Here is a 19,129-nt window from a genome sequence, read left to right on the forward strand (position 1 = left end):
ACTTGATTTACATAGGGACCTATTCTCACCGAATCCCATCTATATATATATATATATATATATATATATATATATATATATATATATATATATATATATATATATATATATATATATATATATATATATATATATATATAAGATAGAAGGTAGAAGAGGAGGGGAATTCTGTTATTATCAATCATAAGCAATCAGTTCATACAATCTATTACATTTATATAATTGTCAAATCAGTTAAGCTAACTAATTTGTAACTGTCCAACTAACTGACTGCCAGCTAAGCTTAACAACTTATTAACTAACTTTTTTCCCTTAACACTCTCATATTGTGAATGGATCTATAATATAATTTTCCGATCATAGTACTTTGGTAAGAGAAAGTAGAAAAGATGATAGGATTGACATACTCCAAAGATGACTTGGCAAAGAATAATGTTTGCTTGAATATCAATACCAAGGCATCCCAACACAACTGATAATCTACTACATGCAGACCCTAGTATTACACTGTATAAGCTATTTAAAGCCAATTTCGCAAATTCTTAGGTAAGAACATAAAACTAAATTTATTGTTTATGTTACATAGAAAAAAATTAGATTTACAGAAATAGACCTCTCTCTTCCACTTTCCCCCTCTAGAAATGAAGAAAAGCAAAACACAAGTATCTACACATAAATTGACAATACATCCTCAGGATTAACTAAACCTCATGGATTAGTCTATAGAAGAATCATTCCCCCCAAAGGGTAACTGGTGAATAATTCGAACATTCACACAGAAGAGCACAAGGGCAGTGTATGAAAACTATGCCCTTCGCTCTTCACTCTTATGTTGCGAAAAACAGCAACAGCCAGTCACATTAGGAAGTTGTATAAGAAAAGGAAGATTGTTAAACCCATTCAGGGAAGAGGAAAAACTTTCTCCAAGAAATCGATGAAACGGCTTGCATAAAACTTCGGTTCTACAACAGAGATTGCCATAGGGTCTAAAAACAAAGATTTGCTTGCATGCTCAATTTTCTTTCTCAAGTTGTAGTCCTGCAATATATCTATTATACCAAGATAGAGAACGACGTCATAAACCTCAAAAAGTTCGACTTCTGTTGAATCAGCCTCGTTATCTTTAACTTTGCTATTTGCCAAAGCTGGCATGTTTACACCCAGTTGTACCCTTAGCCTGTAAAACAATGTAATTTCTATGTCAAATAACTAACAGCATTCAAGAAAATAAAAAATAAAAAATTGATAATCAATCAGATGTAGCAGTTAAAATGTGATTGGCAATTTTCTTGGATTTCTAATAACTTTCGACCCATTGTCTGAAGACACTTGCTACGGAGACTCAAGCATTGACTGGTATTACACTTGGACAATGCCATTATATCAATCCAGTGCTAAGATCTCGTCTATCTTAAAGTAATGGTTGTCGACAAGAATACCTCATTACAGTGGTTGCAAAGTAACCATCTGAGTAAGACTTTGGCTGCTACATTCCAAGCAAGACGTTGAGGACCATTCAACAACAGTTCATCAGTCCATTACCAAAGTGCCTATGGTCTTTATTTCTATATTTTGTTATTTTTTAAGTGTGTTTATTACGCTTCCCATTTTTGCTAACATTTGCTTTAGGACTTGATAATTCAATCAAGTTTTGCTGGCCAACTTCTATTCTTTCTTGTCCTCCAATTCATAGCTATTATGATAATAAGTTGTAAGTAAGCAAGTCCTAAAGCATTCATAGTTGTGTACTTCTGGAGGATCCTCTTATGCTAATAGTAATTGTAAGTAATAGGCAATTACCCAATAGAATTTTAACCATTGGATGAATGCTTTGAATGGGAATAAACTAACTACATTAATATAGCAGTTACAAGGTTTACAAGAGACTTCTCATACGAATACCCCTTGCATCAAACTCTCAATTAATCCCGGGGATGAACAAAACTTTGCAAACTTATTTTATTTCTTATTATTTTGGAATTTTCTGGGACTAATTTATTATCAATCATCAAAGGACTCATTGTGCTTTCTTTTTAGGCGTCATTAATAAATTTAAATCAAGAAATTATGTGCGTAATTCCTTCCGTGTTAGGTATATATTAGTGAAGAAAGTATGATTAAATTATTTCCTAATATTGCACTCACCAACCCCTTTAAATTAGGCTATGATGAGCATGAATTGTGGGTTGTCAAATTCTTAGCCTGATCATTTGATATTCCTTGCCTTTCTTGATTGACAATCTTGCCTTGCTAGCTGACAGTATGTAGCCATCCCTTAAACTTATTCTCATTCAATCTTGCCGAGTCATTATTCAATTTTTCACATCAACAATTACCTTCCATTTCTCTCTCTTCGTTTCACCTAGACGTGTATTTGTGTTAATCAAAGTTCAAACCCCATGAAACTTTGCAACTTTATTTCTTCTCATCTTAGACATGCACAAACATAGACATATAAGCAAGTATCCTTGCTTAGTAACAATTACTCTTATATGTTATTATATACTCGATTCAATACCATCTAAATTCCAGTAGTTACTTTCCCCTTTTGTGCCTTCTATGTAGCAAGTATTCATGTTCACTTTCTTATTTACGAGAATACATGTTTCCATTATCATGTTTAAGTGTCTACTTGGGTACGGGTGTTCAAATATCCAACTCGACTATTTTATAGAAAAAAAGTCAAATTCATAGTTCAAGTTGAAGTATCCAAGTGAAGTGAAGTGTTGTGTCGGACATAACCAACACGACACGTGATTTTTGAGGTAAATGAAGGTGTCGGAGGAACATAAATGTTTAGTACTAAGGGTCAAGTTGTTATGGTAGATGTTAGCTGTGATGTGAGTAGCTATTAGATATTAGGTGCTTATGGTTTGTTGCCAAAATAAATTTCAAAAAAATTACAGTTCAATAACAATAACTGCTAGAACAAAAAATAAACCAAAAAGTCTTGCGTGAGACCTCTCTCAGCCAAGACATGAATGAGACAGTTATCAATCCCTGACATCTTTTACTTTAAGCCATACATCTATCATTTTAACCCTCAACATAACAGTTTAACCTAGACATGTATCAACCCAAACATCTATCGATCTAAGACTGCACATCTATCAAAAGCTGATAGTTTATGCCCATAAACTGATAACGTCTAAATGACTGAGATGCGTCTCATGCAAGACGCTTTGCAAATAAAATGTATTCTACCTTCAAAAGCTATCCTATATCAATTTTGTTGTTTTTACTTCTCCAAAATACTACTTGAAACTAAAAGCTACCTCAAAGTATTGTTTCAACAAATACCGCTTTTCGCCTTCATAGTTTTGACTTAGCTATACCTCTAAAAGCTACATGAAAAGCTATTGCTGAATACACCTTAGGAGAAGTGATAAATTGATAATTATATATATATCCATGTTGATTTTCAGTTGTTAAGTTATAATATGTTTTTAGTTCAGTGGTTGTCATTCTTGGAAGTGAGTTTGTTATTCTAGGTATGATAAGCTATCAAGAGAAATCATGCTAGAAAATTTTTATGACGTAGTAACAAATATTGTCAATGGAACAGTTTCCTTTCTTATTTGAATTACCATTAATTTATTCACTTATCATCTTCCTTTACTTACCTTCCTATGTGAATTACTACTTTTTAGTTGCATATTAACCTAATTTGTGGGACTTGAAGTTAATAACTTAAAGCAACAGGTAAAAGCTACTATAGACTTTAAATATAACTTTTGAGTTCAATGAAAATAATAAGATTTAGATTAATTGAATAGTCGAGGGTAACTCTTTTTGGATGCTTTGTAGCTAGCATCTGCTCTGTAGTAGGGGAGGGAGTGTGCACATTGAGACTAGAGACTGGGTCCCGATAGGGGTTATATTATTTATTTTAATTATTTTGGATTATCTGTAGCTGAGGTTTACTCTAAGTTAGAGAAGTGTGCACACTAAGACTAGAGACCGATTCCTAACTTTGGTTCATGTATAACCATGGGCCAGGAACCTACTTGCATTTATTCTTCCTTCAGGTTTTTTACACTTGACAATTCTTAATTACTTCATTTTCCGAGTCTTTCATTATTATTTTTCCCAGTCAAGGGTGCCTCCTATGATACCATGAACGTTAATTCAATTCCTAAAGATCTCGTATCTTTAATCAAGCATTTCTTTCTAATCTTTTGTTTAATGAGGCCTGAATCGATCTTTTGGAGTGTGTGAGAGTTCGTAGTTGCTCCACATAATCGTAGAATGATATTAATCTATTCAAAGTTAATCATGTTGTTTCGAATTCATGAGAGGAGATACTTTTTTTGTCATGTTAAGCATTTACTAATTACTTTTGAGAATAAAATAGTTCCTGTTTTCATTTTGGGAATTTTACAAGTGGCAATAAAAGTTTGCTTCATTTAGTGTAGTGACACGATATTAATTCATCATTGTCTTACTTATTCCAGAATATCACTTGAAAATTTGAAAATCTAGGGTGCTACATTTATGGTACACTTTCCTCCAAAAACACAAACTAGGATAATTTATAAGTTAAAGATAGTCCATAGTAGTCAATTAAACATATAACTGAACAAAAGAGAAATGAGAGATGCCCCATATTGAGTATCTAGCAACTAACCTTGCATTAAAAATTAGCAATCAGAGAATGGTTATAGTTACCTTCCAGTTCCAGGGAGAAGGAGATCCACTTCCTTATCACCTACAGAGTATGCCCTCAACGTACTTCCTCTTATATGAGGACCTGGAGCAGTGCTAACTGAACCTGGCTCATGCGTAACCAACATCAGACCTGTTGGAGGAACTGACAGCCCCGCTGTTGAAGTCGCACCTATAAGATGGGCATAATCTTATAGTATGGGAAGATTGCAGGATTGAAAAATAAAAACAGCCCAAACATGAACATAAGTGTACAAGGGGAGTGATTGCGAATAAGTTTTTTTTTTTTAATTCACATGAGCACGAAGGCAATACAAATTACAAAGAAGGGAAAAGGGGATTCGAACCTGATTCACAGCATATCAATCTTAACCACTAGGCCAAGACATCCTTGGTTATGATTGCGAATAATATACTTGTATTGGACTTCTTTTACAGATTGCAAAAAGGGCACAAAATCATCCACCTCTTGCTTGGGTAGATTAGAAAGGTAGAAAACCAGGGTTTCAAATTGTCATGTTTCTGTTTGCCATAACAATTAATAACACCTAATACCATTCAATCTCTAGAAAGTTTTGGTAAAAGTAACACCTAAACCTTAACAATTGTTTCTAGCTTTAGAATCACCTAAATTCAAATCTTTCCTTACCCATGTTTCTTTCCGTATCGACATCAAAATCAATATCACCATTAGCTGGATGTACCTCAACAGGCACCAACCTACGGCAGAGTAAGGGAAACCAATGTACGTAATCTTACCTTGTAAATATAGAAAATCTCTATCAAAATGGGAAGATATCAAAGGAATATAATTTCTTGGGTGGTTTTCCAAACAAATAAAAAAAACTGTGGCTTGTCCTTGTATGATATATGAATAAACTTAAAAATCCATTTTGGTTAACTAGCACTAATTGAAAATTTACCTTGCCATATAATAGTAACAGAGTTCTACAACCATGCAGAAAGTGGTAGATGTGGCATGTAGAAACAACAGATCATAAAAAGGATCCTCATTGGATCTAGGAATGATGGAAACAATCCAAACTAGATGTGGCATGTAGAAACAACAGGTCATAGTAAGGATCCTCATTGGATCTAGGAATGATGGAAACAATCTAAACAAGGAGGGTAGGGGCATGATGTAGACCAATTTTTCTTGGCAATAAGATTTTTCAATGAAGCAGAAAATGAAGAAGTATTAAAAGGCACAAAACTCCCATCTGGCATTGCCTAAGTCATGAACACTGAAGCCCCATGAGTATGCACCCAAAGAGAAGCTTAAATCATCACTTGACCTTAGATCAAGCCAAAGAGGATAATAGGATATCCAATCATGGAAAATCCAATCATTCTTTTCAAACCAGAGTATCCACACAACACTAAAAATAAAAATCCTGCTACAAAAGTAGAAGGATAAAGCTTACTGAATCTTAACTAATCTGAAAAGGTTAGGCCAATGAGAAAGTTGCATCTCAACATCAACACCAAATGCTTCTGAAATCTCCACTCTACTAACAACACACACATGAGGGGATAGTACCATCAGTCTCTGAACCTTCAAATTCTCAGAAGTATTGAGTTTCTCTAAACTAGCAGTACACAAAAGAAATATAATGTGTTTCTGGTAATGGTGACAGGAGACAGCATCTCGTGGGTGTTATGACACGCTTGGCAGCCATTGTCACTTGAAATATGAGAATAAATGACTATATCATTGTAATTCAAATGTTTCTTATAGATGTAATGCAAAAATGGTCATTCCGCATCAAATTTAGCGCCAACCAAAGACAACCTCTATGTTATTATGACTAGGCTAGATAAACCTAAGCTGTGTCTTCATACCTTTCTTCTAGATGCAAATTTTTTATTCTGTTTTATTAGGAAAATAAATATAGCACATCATAAAATTATAAATTTTCCAGCGATATTTAACTAAGAGAAGCTAAAGCAGACATGTAAAATTAAAAAATGAAGCGTACCATCAGCAGCAAGTTCATTCTCAGTGTTATATAGCGAGTCTGGTAATTCCAAGAGAGACTTCAGATGCTCAGGTGCTCGAAAATGCAAACCCATCAGAAGACTATAATCAATTATGTTCTGAGATTGCAGAAAAATGCAATCTAAATCGATTTGTCTGCACAAAAGGAAAGGATAAATTTATAAATGCAGGACGTGGTGCAAAGTGCAAACTGACGCTCATGGAGAAGATTCCATATCCGTCATTTATGAACGACAAGTATTCTTCACCATAATCCAAGCAGCTGGCTGACATACCAAAATCTACATTCTCATGTATTTACCCATAATATAGAGAAACGGCAAGGTATTAACAATCACATGTGACAAGATACTATATACAATCATAGTGTACCGACAACTCTAATTTTTGGACAAGAAAAACTTTCATTAATGGAGAAAGGGGGAAGGTGATACAATAAAAGGGGCCACATACACAGCATTCAGCAAGAAGGCAAGAAAAAGAACATGTGCTACATATGCCGATATGTGAAACAGAAGCTTAAATTTGCTAAGTCCTCAACTAATCTACCTATACTTACACGTAACCCATAAGGAAGAAGCATAAGGGTAAAGGGCTCATTGATCGTCCATCAACAGCTGGTGCAACCTGAGTGGTGGAAAGGGAAATATTATCTGACTCATACCAGGAATTAATTATTTGGGAGTCAGCAGCAAGTCAGTAGAGAGAGAGAGGGCGAAAGAAACGTAGTAAGGTTGTTATAGATAGGAGTTGTAGCTCAATGGTAGGATCCATTCAGAAATTAAGATCAGAAGTTTTTTAGGAGAGAGAGCCCTTACCTCTCAAAAGTAAGGATTGTATTAGTAAGATTACAGAGATCTTTTTTTAATACAGTTACAATCCTACTGTTTCGGTGTTTCCCTATTCCCATTGCTTGATTTACTGTTTGATTAGCTAAGAGATCTGGTTCTTAGTAAGACTACAACCCATTGCCACATAGAAGCCAAACTAAGCACCCATACTGGAAGATCCTGCAATTTCTTTCCAATTAAGCCCTTGTTTGGTATGTGAATTTTGGGACCTGAAAACGGATTCACTTAGGGAATCCATTTGAAGCTGTTTGGCGTGAAGCTTGAGTAATTGAATCCGTTTCCATAGGGTTACTGTTACCTCTCATTTGTTACTGCTCATATGTCAGCGGAGATATTGATTTTTGCTTTGCCAATAAAGATGAAGCAATGGAGGTTGTGAGGTAATTAATAAAAGAGGCCAAAGGGTTAACTAGTTTGTTGTCTTTATTTTAAAATAACTGCTTCCATTACATTTCTAAACCAAACAAATTATGCAAGTAACACTAATGGTTTCCATTCCACTCTCTTATCCCTTTCCATTCCCTTTCCACTCCACAAACTATACCAAACAAGAGCTAAATCATAAGAAAGCAAACTTTCACAAGTCACACGTAAAGAACCTGCAAAAGGATTATAAGAATGTCTCTGCCAAAGATAGGTCAGAAATCACAAAAGAGGTACAAGTGACTCCTTATCTCAACACTAGCAGAGCACAAGTGACAAGCCACAACATACACAAATAAGGAGCACAGCAAATTTAGCTTCCATACCAACAATTTGTCACAAGCATCAGTGCATTTACACCTAAGATTAAGGAGTGGGGCTGTTGGGCCATAGCGCACTCCACGGCCGGAGAGACCGCTAAGTTAAAGTATCTCACTGTCGGAGCTAGTGTATTTGGAGTTTCCTATCTCGCAAATGGTTTCTCACCATATTTTTCATTTGCCTCCTTTTTTTGTCTTCATGTCTCAATCTCCTTGCTTTTTCTGACAGTAGTTCATGTCTAACTCCAAATTTACTCATTATCTTATTGTTGACTTCATTTCATAAGAAGTCTCCCTTACATTCAAGACATTATATACACATGCTAAATTTAAATCATCTTGTTCTCCACCTAGAATAAATCTTGAAACCATTGAAGAAAAGCAGAGGGGATAAAATTTTGACAGAATGCTAATTTATATTTGTTATATTTAGAATGTGACTGCTAAATTCTTTACATCCTTTTTTGAAATGGAAATAATATTTTTTATTTCTTTATATTAAAAAAAACAAAAAATTGGAATAAAATGGTACTATTAGTCAGAACAGTAGACTTTAGACGAATGTCATGAACAGAAAACTACGAGTGAAAATCAGCCTTCAACCCTTTCAAAAAAGAAAAAAGAAAATAAGCCTTCAACACATAATTAACTAGCATGCTATAATGGCGAAAATGCAAACTAGACTTGAACCTTGCACACCACTTGTTTTTCAATCTTGGTACCAGTTTCATGGTCGCCTTGTTCTTTTGTAGGAAAGGGCGCCTTGAAAGTGAGAGATGCTCAACATTGGCACAAAACCAGAAACCCTCTACCTAGGAATAAGAAAAATGACATGACAATGCTGTATATACTTGAGACAGGCTCAGTGAAACCCCTGCAGCATCCAAACCACATTGTGCATCAGCCAAAGGCATGCCCACCATAACTCATGCAGTGTCATACATAAAGCAAGCAAGGAAAGCAGATACCGCACGAAAGTCAAAAAGTCGACACCAAGGTAAAGCAGCCATTTCACACTGCAAAACTAAGTGGCTCTAATGACTAGTTTGAAGAAGTTAGCCAGAACAATCCACCCATAGTGTCGATGATCAGTTTATTTTTCAGTCAAATAAAAGCAAATGGAATAGTCAGTTACAAAAGAGTTTGGAAAACCAAGATAAAATATTGCTTGTTTTCTTTCTGTTCCTTACTAAGTGCTAACAATACCAGAAAAATCCATCAAAAGGACAAAGCAGGAACGACGAAATGAAGTTGGCAAGGGTATTTTTCTATTGATTAAAATATAATCATGTTCGATAGGAGAAGCTTACTTAAATAGGGCATCACGCAATGATCTGTCCATATAAAATTCATAAGACAGGTCAAGATCTTTCAGGGTGGCATTCTGATTCATCTTCCCTTTATCTGTATATCTTCCATAAGATGACCCCTTCAAGTCATAACGTCGATGAATCCGTAACTCAGTGTAGAACATGTTCCCCATCACCACAAATCGCACCTGTGAAAGACATAGTAAAATACTAAAGCCAAACAAATCCAATGGAGAAAATAAGAAAAGTATGAGTGTACTACATTCATAGCAGAAGTTGTGTAGTAGGTCTTCCCTAGATTTTGACATTAATTTTAGTTTTCCTTTTTTTTTTTGTGCAAAAATGCAATTAATAAAGCAAATATATATGAAGAGAGCACCAGGCATCATAGACCATAAAGATGCTAAAATCACCATTGGATCCAAAGGACCTCCACCGATAAGGCTTATTACAAGTAAATGATAGTTATGCTCCAACCTAAGCACCTAAATTACCGCCAGAGCTGGGCAACTCCTTATTGCTTGCTCCCTCCAAAAATGATCCACCTCACCTGCATAGGCCCAACAAAGAAGCAGAGCACACTCAGAACTCCCCTTTTAAATCAAAAGGCCTATGCCATAAACCACCAGCTACCTCACAGTAATAGAAGAGATGATTACCAGACTCTGCACTTTGAAACAAAAAAGAAGAAAGAAGAGCGCTAGTTGGCCGGCCATACCTACAAATTATCTAGTGTTTAACTTTTGTGAAGTAGTTGCCCACACAAAAGTTTTAAACCTTCATTTGAAAAGTCGACTTCCAAATAAAATTGGAGATATGAAATACAATGGATTTGGCAAATTATATCAGCATTTATAAAAAGCCAATGAATTAGCAAGAAAGATTCTAAGATCAGGATTGTCAGAGAGAACAAATGAATCCAAGAATCCCAATACGGGGAATGCATCACCCAATTCCTTCTCTGGCTTATTTCTTCTAAAACGAAGGTACTAGGATAGTTTGTGGCCTTCTCAAATAATGAGCTGCGAAATAGGAGCACGATGTAAGGTAAATAAGTGATAAAGTCTGGACAAAGATGTAAAAGGAGCTCCCCCTTGCCAATTCCTCACTGGAACCCCACATAAGCCCCATTAGGCCATTACCCTTCCGACAATAACAGACCATGGGAATGAATAAGAAGATACCACCCAGATGAACTTATGCGGGATTCAATAGGAGACTTACCACTACCGAAAGCATCCAAGCGATTAGCGTGAATATCTAACTTACTCTTGATCACCACCCTCCTGTGGAACAAAGAGTCAGATTCCAAATGAAAAGCTTCACAACCACTTCCACACAAGATTGATGTTCTTGGTCCACATTCCCAAAACACCAATCCCCCTCCATCCTTAGGCAACATAAAAAATCCTAATCAAGAATACGATTGGACCGAAAACGAATTGGAATTTTTCTCTACCTATTGACACTAAGTTCCTAACCAAAAAATCTTCGTAAAAGCCGCTATGACATCCTAACAAGCAACACCCCACTCAAAGTACCTCGAAGAGGAAAATGTGGTAGTAATAGACAACTAAGACCTACTATGTATCATCTTCCCCCATGAGAAAAAAGGCCCCCCTTCTGCCCATACAATTTCATAGATACCATTGATAATGATTTATTATTCTCCATAGAACATTTCCTCTTATAGAAGGCTTATTATATATTATAAAAAAGAGACGAGAATTTTCAAACCTTCTACCCACAAATAATGAAATATAGTAGCATTCAAGGAAACAAAAACATTACACATGCTTCTTATCTTCTATGATGGATTGGAATTTGACTCTTTGTTTAGGGAAAGAATAGTTGCATCCAAGCGATTAGCATGAAGATCTAACTTACTCTTGTCTGGAACAAAGAATCATATTCCAAATCAAAAGCTTCAGAGTCACTTGAAAATAGTAGCATTCACGGAAACAAAACTCTACACATACTTCAATAGCTCTCCAGCCAATTTAAAAAAAAATCATCTTAAATGAACTTCAAATTTTCAAAATGTTATACTGAACTCAAACTTATGTCTAAGAACTCAAACTATTTTCCCGTCCGTGTTCCAACACGGAAATGAAGAAAGATGGAAGGAATGTGGATGAATATGTTTCTTTCTTTTAAAATTCCATATCAAGAAAGAAATGGAAAGAAAATGTAGGTTCACAGGATCTCGTCCATCCATCCCCTTCTTCTTCCCTACCATCTCCGCCCGCAAATTCATGGTATCAAAACAAGGCCACATCATATCGTTTCACCCGTATTGTAAAAGGTTTTCAAATCTACCGAACCGATACTACCCGCATCGTAAAGGTGTTAAAAAAACGCGTTTTAGGTGGGCTAAAGGGATATCTCATGGTCTGAGCTGATATTTGGCGGTACAACAACCGCATCATCCCAGTTCCCGCATCACCGTGACCGTTACCGCGATCGTGATCGAAACCGCATTTTCGAACTATGCGCAAATTGCAAACCAGACACACTGTAAGAATTGCAACAATGCAACTTTTGTACTATTGAACTTACAATTCTAATTTAATAATCAAGTAATTTGGAAGGAAAGCCCTCAAATTTACCGAGTTTTTCCAGTATGACATGTACCTTTCTTCCACACTTCAGTTTTATGCGATGAAGCCCAAAGAATTTAGTGATAAGAGTATTCTCATGCAATTGCACATGATTATAATAACTCGGAAGCATTCTGAGGAAAACCTATAGAATAGGTCAAAAAGTCAGGATCATCATAAGCCTTGAGTGTGAAAAGGAACATACAAGAGAGGAAAATTTCATTTTTTAACCTTCAACTCAGATATCCGCAAAGTTTTGATCACAAATCTATCATCATGCGACAAATAAAACATGCTGCCGCTTTTTCCTGCAGAAGAAATCTCTCTTAAACCATCATCACCACAGATGGACATCATGTACTCTGAAGCATCTAACTTAAACATCTCTCTCAAATTCCTGAAAATGAAGTTAAAATTATCATATTGAAAGTGCAAAAAAAGGCAGAAAATTGAGATGACAAGAATACTGGTGATTCAGCAGAAAGACAAACTCAATACAAACTAAATAATCTGATTCAAAGTTAAATCAACAACCAAAAGCCAAAGAAAGCACAAGAAAAGGCAAATGTGATCATACTTTAGCTAACACTTTGAAATATTCAAGAGTTTCATCCTTTAGATTCAGTTATCTACTATTTTGCTCATCCTATTGCAGATGCACTCAAAAGATGTTCATATATACTCTTTTGCTTACCCTACTAGCATATGCACTTGATAATAGTTGACAAATGGAGGAGGTTGTGGGGCTCTGGAAGAGTTAAGGATAAGTTTTGAGGTGTCATCTTACATTTACATATTGCTGATGACATTATTCATTGCATCATTATGTAGCACATCATCAGGACAAAATTGTTAAAGAAAAGAAAAGAACTAGTGTTGTCACTCGCTATTGACCTAGATGGAGTTCAGACAAGATAAGAAGTGTAAGGATGTGCTTTATATATTTAAGATTCTCGTGTAGGCTTTAGGACTCGGTATAAACATGGGAAAACTTATTGTCATAGCTCTTGGATTTGAGCTGCTTGTCCCTACTAAGATCAGGATAATTTATTAGTGTTTTAATAGTCTGTATTGTATATTCCTTTAAGTAGGCTTAGATGAGATAGAAAACATCCAAAGGACTTGATTAAATTTTGCTAGGTACCACAGAGATTTCAAACAACAGCAACCGCTATTAATCTTCCAAACAGTAACACATCTGAAAGGAGAACAAGAATGGAAGCTTTACCACGGAAAATACAGACCTGAATACCATAGGGCAATAATCCTTCCAATAAAAATCCAACGAATAGTGTGGAGGCGTAAGTTGAGAACCCTTTCTCGGAAAGAACATTTTGATTCTGGCCTGTTCAGCAAAATCGGTACATCTAACTTCACGAGCAGGAACTGGTGTTATCTTGCCAACAGTATACCTGTTCTTTCACATCAAGAAATTGCTGAAAAATCCATGCCATACAGAAATTGAATATGCAGTAATATGCAAAGCCATCCACGAATACAAAACAGAGGACAAAAATAGAATTTTAAACCACCTACCATGAAGCAGCAAGAAGGGCAAAAGCAATCACAAAAATAAATAACTTGATTAAATCTTTAAACATATGAATTTTACATTTTTTTTCCCATCAACAAGAATATGCACTATAAAAGAGACTGTTCACTGACATCTTGAGGATTTTTGATAAGTCTAACTAAAAAAAATCATACAAGGGAGAGTATGGAGAACGGTGGTAACGAAGATCAATGTCAGGACAGTAAAATTAAAAATTGCTTGTGCACTTAGCAATCCTTTACGTGATATGTGTTGCAGGAAAAGCATAAGGACGTTAAAGAATGATGAAATTGTAACGAGTATATACCTGATACCAAGCTGTAGATTAAGCATAAAATAGTGGCTCTGATTGCCACTAGAAATTGTGATGCAAGAACGAGTTTTGGACTCTTTTATAGTAAATTTACTGCGATGCTTGACTTTGTAAGATTTCCCGGCATTTTTCTTTATATGTTCCCTAATCAAGACACCTTGCATATATTCCCTTTCAAAAACTACATCACTTTCTTCCTGCCCGTCACGCTGATCATCATCGGACTTGCAAATCAGTTTGTAGGAGCTCTCCTTGGATGATAACTCTCTCGAAATGTCACCAACTATGTAGTCTCTGTCAAAAGAAGCCCTAGATGAAATTTGACTTGGACTTCTCATCGAGTTACCACTAGTAACCTTTTCAGAAATACTGCGTTTTATCCTTGCTCTTGAAGTACTATTCTCTTCCACACTAGAAAGCTGACCCTTTAAATTTCCATCATATCCTGCAGATTTGAACCACTTCTTCAGAGATATATGCTTACTTCCAGCAGGATAAAATGTTCCTCTTCCATCTTTGATGCCTCTGCTCCAAGTTCCACAATAGCAGCTTCCATCGGCAAATCGGTAGAAACCTGATCCATCCCGTAATCCATCCACCCAAAGACCATAGAAAATATCACCATTTCCCCACTTTAAAAGCCCTCTGCCACACATCAACCCAGCTTTCCAAGTGCCAATGTATTCATTTCCTGAACTCCAAATATACTTTGCACTTCCTTGCCGGAGACCTTCTTTCCATGACCCTTCATAAAAATCAGAGTTGTAGTACTTTTTCTTTCCAAAACCATCTTTCGTGTTCATCCTCCAACTTCCATCATAAGTAGATCCATCAGCACCAGTAAGAACTCCTTGACCATGAAGATAACCCCCAGAGAAATCGCCCTCATATGTTGATCCTGAAGACCAAATAATTAGTCCTTTCCCAGTCATTTTTCCTTCCTCCCAATCGCCTTCATAGATGGTCCCATCCGACCATGTATATTTTCCCTTTCCATGAGGAATTGTACCCAGATAATCACCACAATACACATCACCATTAGAAAACACCTTATCCCTATGTCCATAGAGCATAACAAACACAAATCAATATTAAATTTATCCAAAAGCAGAAAACGGGAAAACTATATAAGAGTGGAATACAAGAGATAAGAAAATGTTTAATCAAAAAGGCAAATAACCTTTCTGTGTTCTCCATAACCAGCATATGATGTCAGATTAGCAATGTCATCACCTTTACAGAGGTTAATTCAGCAACCTAGAGAAAATAATTAAACAAGATGTCATATAAACTCTACCTAATATCAATTTAATACATTTTCAAGGTCAAATATATACCGAGCTATTCATGACTTGTCAAGTTGAACATAGAGTTCACAATCTGACAAAAGAATCAAAAGATGAAGGACCCAATAAAATTCTTTTGTGCTGTACACATAGCCAAGAGGAAAGGAAAATAACTCTTACATTGTTAACATGTCAGCAAACTGCAAACGCCATGTACAAACCCCAAAAAAAAACAGGGAAATCCCCCTTTTCCAGGTCAGTGAAATCTTTATGCTCATAACCCCGATTCAAGCAGTCATTTATTTGGTACCTCCCAAAGAATGGGAAGTGGGAACTGCCATTCTAACCAGGGAATTAAAACTCTCCCGTTCCGTTACAGAACGGCCGTTCTGTAACGGATTTTGGATTTGCCGTTCCGCGAAATCCCGTTACGGAACGCCGTAATAAAATTCACATACTTCTCGCCGCGTTGTCTGTTCCGTAACGCGAACTCGCCGCGTTAGAACGCTTTTATCACCGTTACATCTGTTTTTTTCAAACATTGGTCAAATTCTTTCTATGATTTAATTATATAGTTGATGAAACATGTTATTCTTAGATTTGATTACATTATGTTGTAATAATGCTTCATAAACTAAAAAAATGCAAATAAAGTTGAAACATAGTTATGTGAATTTTTTTAAAAAATTCACGCCGCGTCGGCCGCGAAACGTTCTATTTGCCCGTTACAAGCCGTTCCCGCGACAACGTGACCGTTCCCGCGAACGCGACCGCGACCGAGTTTTTTTTCCCTGATTCTAACCCTTCTTGAGGGTTTTCATCAACAAACGGAAGTTTATGGCTAACTAAAGGCAAAACAAAGGACAACACTAAGACTTCCTCCTCTCATAACAAAGTGTAGGGTGATGAGTCGAATGAATCTGTGAGATAAAGGTACACCGGCAATGCATTATCATTTTGTACAGGCAATATAATTCGAAGATTCCTAAACATCTCTTATATATATAGTGATAATACTCCTTAATTCTTAAGTTACTTGCTATTCTCTGATATTCTATGTTCTACCTATCAACTGTAACTTAGGATACCAATTTAGGAGAGAGGGTGTTTCATGTGGGGTTTGTAAGAAAAAGGTAAAGAGAGAGTCTTCCCTAAAAGGTTTCAGTTTGAAAACAATATTGCATGTGGTATTAGAATTTTGCCAAATAAGGAATTAAAAGTCAAAATGAGTAGAACGTAACAAGACACCCAAGACTAAAATGTGGGTAGAACAAAAACGGTTTGAGAGAGTATTTTGTATAAATTCTTCCTAGAATAACCTTTATGGTCGTGATTTATATCCAGTATGCTTCCCAGCAAATAAGGAAACAACACGGTTCCAAACAGCGTGAAAGAGATTCTCAACCACCAAGACAAAATTAGACATTGTAATTGAGCTGTTAAAAATTAAAATACATGACGCAGGGGAATTATTGTATTGAAGTTTGAAGTACATAACTAGCATTGCAACATCCACTTCCAGCTTCAACAAGCTTCAAGCCAACAGGTTCATAAAATTTTGTAACTCCTTTTTTGACAGATTTGAATAAATAGAGCCAGCATGATCCATGGCATTAATTATTGGCCACATCATCACATCGAAACCGTAATGTAAAGGATATAAGCTTACGGTAACCGAGATATTAGGCCACAATAGCCGCAAACCATCCGCATTGCCTGCGAAAGTGGTTTCTCATGTACATATTAGGCTCCTTGGAAAAATATATAACTTCGTTTTTATTAGAAATATTTTCTCAAATAACCATGACATATAGCCTTTTTTCCCAAATAACCCCCACATTGTCACCCCTATCGTGGATAAACCCTACCTTTGTAATTTGTCATTAAACATGACGGATTAAACGGTGTTAACTTTGTTTGACTTTGGATGAGTTTGGCGTCATTTAAAAGGTGGTTGATGACTTTAAATGCAAAAAGGTGGTTTGGCGCCCTATTAGGGGTCTGCCGCCAACAATATAACCCATGAAGTGTGCACTAAAACTAATGACATCCTTTAAATAACCATCAACCACCTTCTTAAATGGCGCCAAACTCATCTATAATCAAACCAAGTTAACGTTGTTTGTAATTTTGTCATGTTCAATGACAAATTACAAATTTAGGGTTATCCGCAATATGTGTGATAACGTGGGGGTTATTTAGGAAAAAGGGTTATGTGTCATGGTTACCTGAGATAATATCCCTTTCTATTATACAGTAAAACCTATATAATTTTAAGTAGTTTATGAAAACATTGGTTACTTGGTTATACCCTTGCTCTTTACAATCCTCCCACTAGTTTGAACTAAGGCTTGTTGCTCCTACCTTAGGAAAATTTAAGGAAAAGTGTAAGTCCATATTAGTTTCAAAAAGGCCCCAAACTTCTACTGAGAACTACCATGTTCATAATTAGAAATAAGTCTAGACAAGGCCCAATAAGCTTAGAAATATCTGCTTTCACAAAAATAATAGTTAATATTATTAACGTCTTACAAGCAAATTTCAGTGAGATATTTTCTATGAACAATTATTCAAGCTTGTGCTAGAAAAACATCCATAATTCCTAAAATGTGCTGAATACTATGATACTCAGACTCCGATACCCATGTCCGAAACAGGTAAGTGACTAAGTGTTTGACTTGTCTATTTTATGAAAAATTTCGATGATTGCGGCCCAAAATGAAGTGCTGAAGTATCCATACCCATGCCGGACTATAGAGGATCTGACAACTGACAAGAGTCGGAGTAACAGTGGGTGAATACTAAATAGCAGCAACTCACAAAACAATAATCTATGTATTTTTTGACACAGCAGTCACAAGTAGCTTCATAACGATTTTGCAAGGCCAGATTATAAACCTATTTACCTACTAATGCAATACAATGTAAATAAAGCATCAAATCAGATATACTCAATTATCAAATATTCAATGTTTGTATCGCAAACTTTCACCTCGATCACCAAATCACATAAATTTACCCATCAACTATCTCTCCCCGATTTCACCAAAATTTTAATTTTAACAGACCCAGTTCATAGCAGAACTTACCCATCAAGTCAGTACTAGATTTCTTATTTTCTTAGCATGTTATGCAGATTATAAATACTTGTAGCAACTAAACATACTTATTAGTAGAGAAAATTCACTCCAATCAAACATTCAAAAGATTCAGACAGAGAGACTCACATCACCGACTCCGAAGATCATGAGAAGGATTGCAAGTGGAAATGAAGATGCTTCTTCACACTTTGTGTTTGTTTGTTTGTTTTCAATGATTCTTTGTGTTTGTTTCCAAAAAGAGATGGGAAATATCAAATATGATGCTTTGCTTTACTTGTTGGAATATATTGGGATTGCTTTATTGGGTCTCTTTTGCATTTGCTAATTGTTGAATTAATGTAGTAACGAATTAATTTCAGTTTAAGCGCATTATGCAAGGAACACGAGTACACGACAGAATCCATGTTACCTGTCACTCGTGCAATGATACAGTGCGTGGTGTGGCTTGGTGTGGTGTGGTGTGGTGTGGTGTGGTCAGGGAAAACTCCAAATTTATAACTGTGCGATCTAAAATTAACGTAATACTACTGCACATTCGCGATGGCAGTATTGTTTTTTTGACAGGAAAAAAATAATTTCATTCATAAGGGATAGTCAAATGGCACTTACAATCAATTTCTAAAAAATCGAAAATTCCAACATAGGTATATAACACCTTAGAACTAGATACATCGCAGATTTGATAAAAAATAGCCTTAATAAAAAACTT

At 35.8% G+C, this 19,129-nt stretch overlaps 1 protein-coding gene across 4 annotated transcripts; it reads right to left on the bottom strand.

Annotated features, from left to right (window-relative positions):
- Window positions 1-415: 415 nt before the first annotated feature.
- Window positions 416-18,865, bottom strand: LOC104896721 (phosphatidylinositol 4-phosphate 5-kinase 8). Of its 4 annotated transcripts, none has more exons than XM_019250317.3 (11): window positions 18,547-18,857; window positions 15,214-15,290; window positions 14,028-15,089; window positions 13,413-13,580; window positions 12,400-12,565; window positions 12,178-12,313; window positions 10,063-10,118; window positions 9,569-9,756; window positions 6,645-6,799; window positions 4,669-4,837; window positions 416-1,177 (listed from the first exon to the last, which is right to left on the bottom strand). In XM_019250317.3, the coding sequence occupies exons 2-11, from the start codon at window positions 15,237-15,239 to the stop codon at window positions 901-903; spliced, it is 2,403 nt and encodes an 800-aa protein (XP_019105862.2). In that variant the 5' UTR covers window positions 15,240-15,290; window positions 18,547-18,857; the 3' UTR covers window positions 416-900. The 4 variants fall into 4 exon arrangements, with proteins under 4 accessions (XP_019105862.2, XP_048502617.1, XP_010681797.2 ...); XM_048646660.2 differs by lacking the exon at window positions 18,547-18,857 and adding an exon at window positions 15,371-15,389; XM_010683495.4 differs by lacking the exon at window positions 10,063-10,118 and having other exon boundaries at window positions 12,203-12,313; window positions 18,547-18,854.
- Window positions 18,866-19,129: the final 264 nt, after the last annotated feature.

Source organism: Beta vulgaris, chromosome 6 (genome assembly GCF_026745355.1).
Source record: "Beta vulgaris subsp. vulgaris cultivar EL10 chromosome 6, EL10.2, whole genome shotgun sequence".
Classification (NCBI taxonomy): domain Eukaryota; kingdom Viridiplantae; phylum Streptophyta; class Magnoliopsida; order Caryophyllales; family Amaranthaceae; genus Beta; species Beta vulgaris.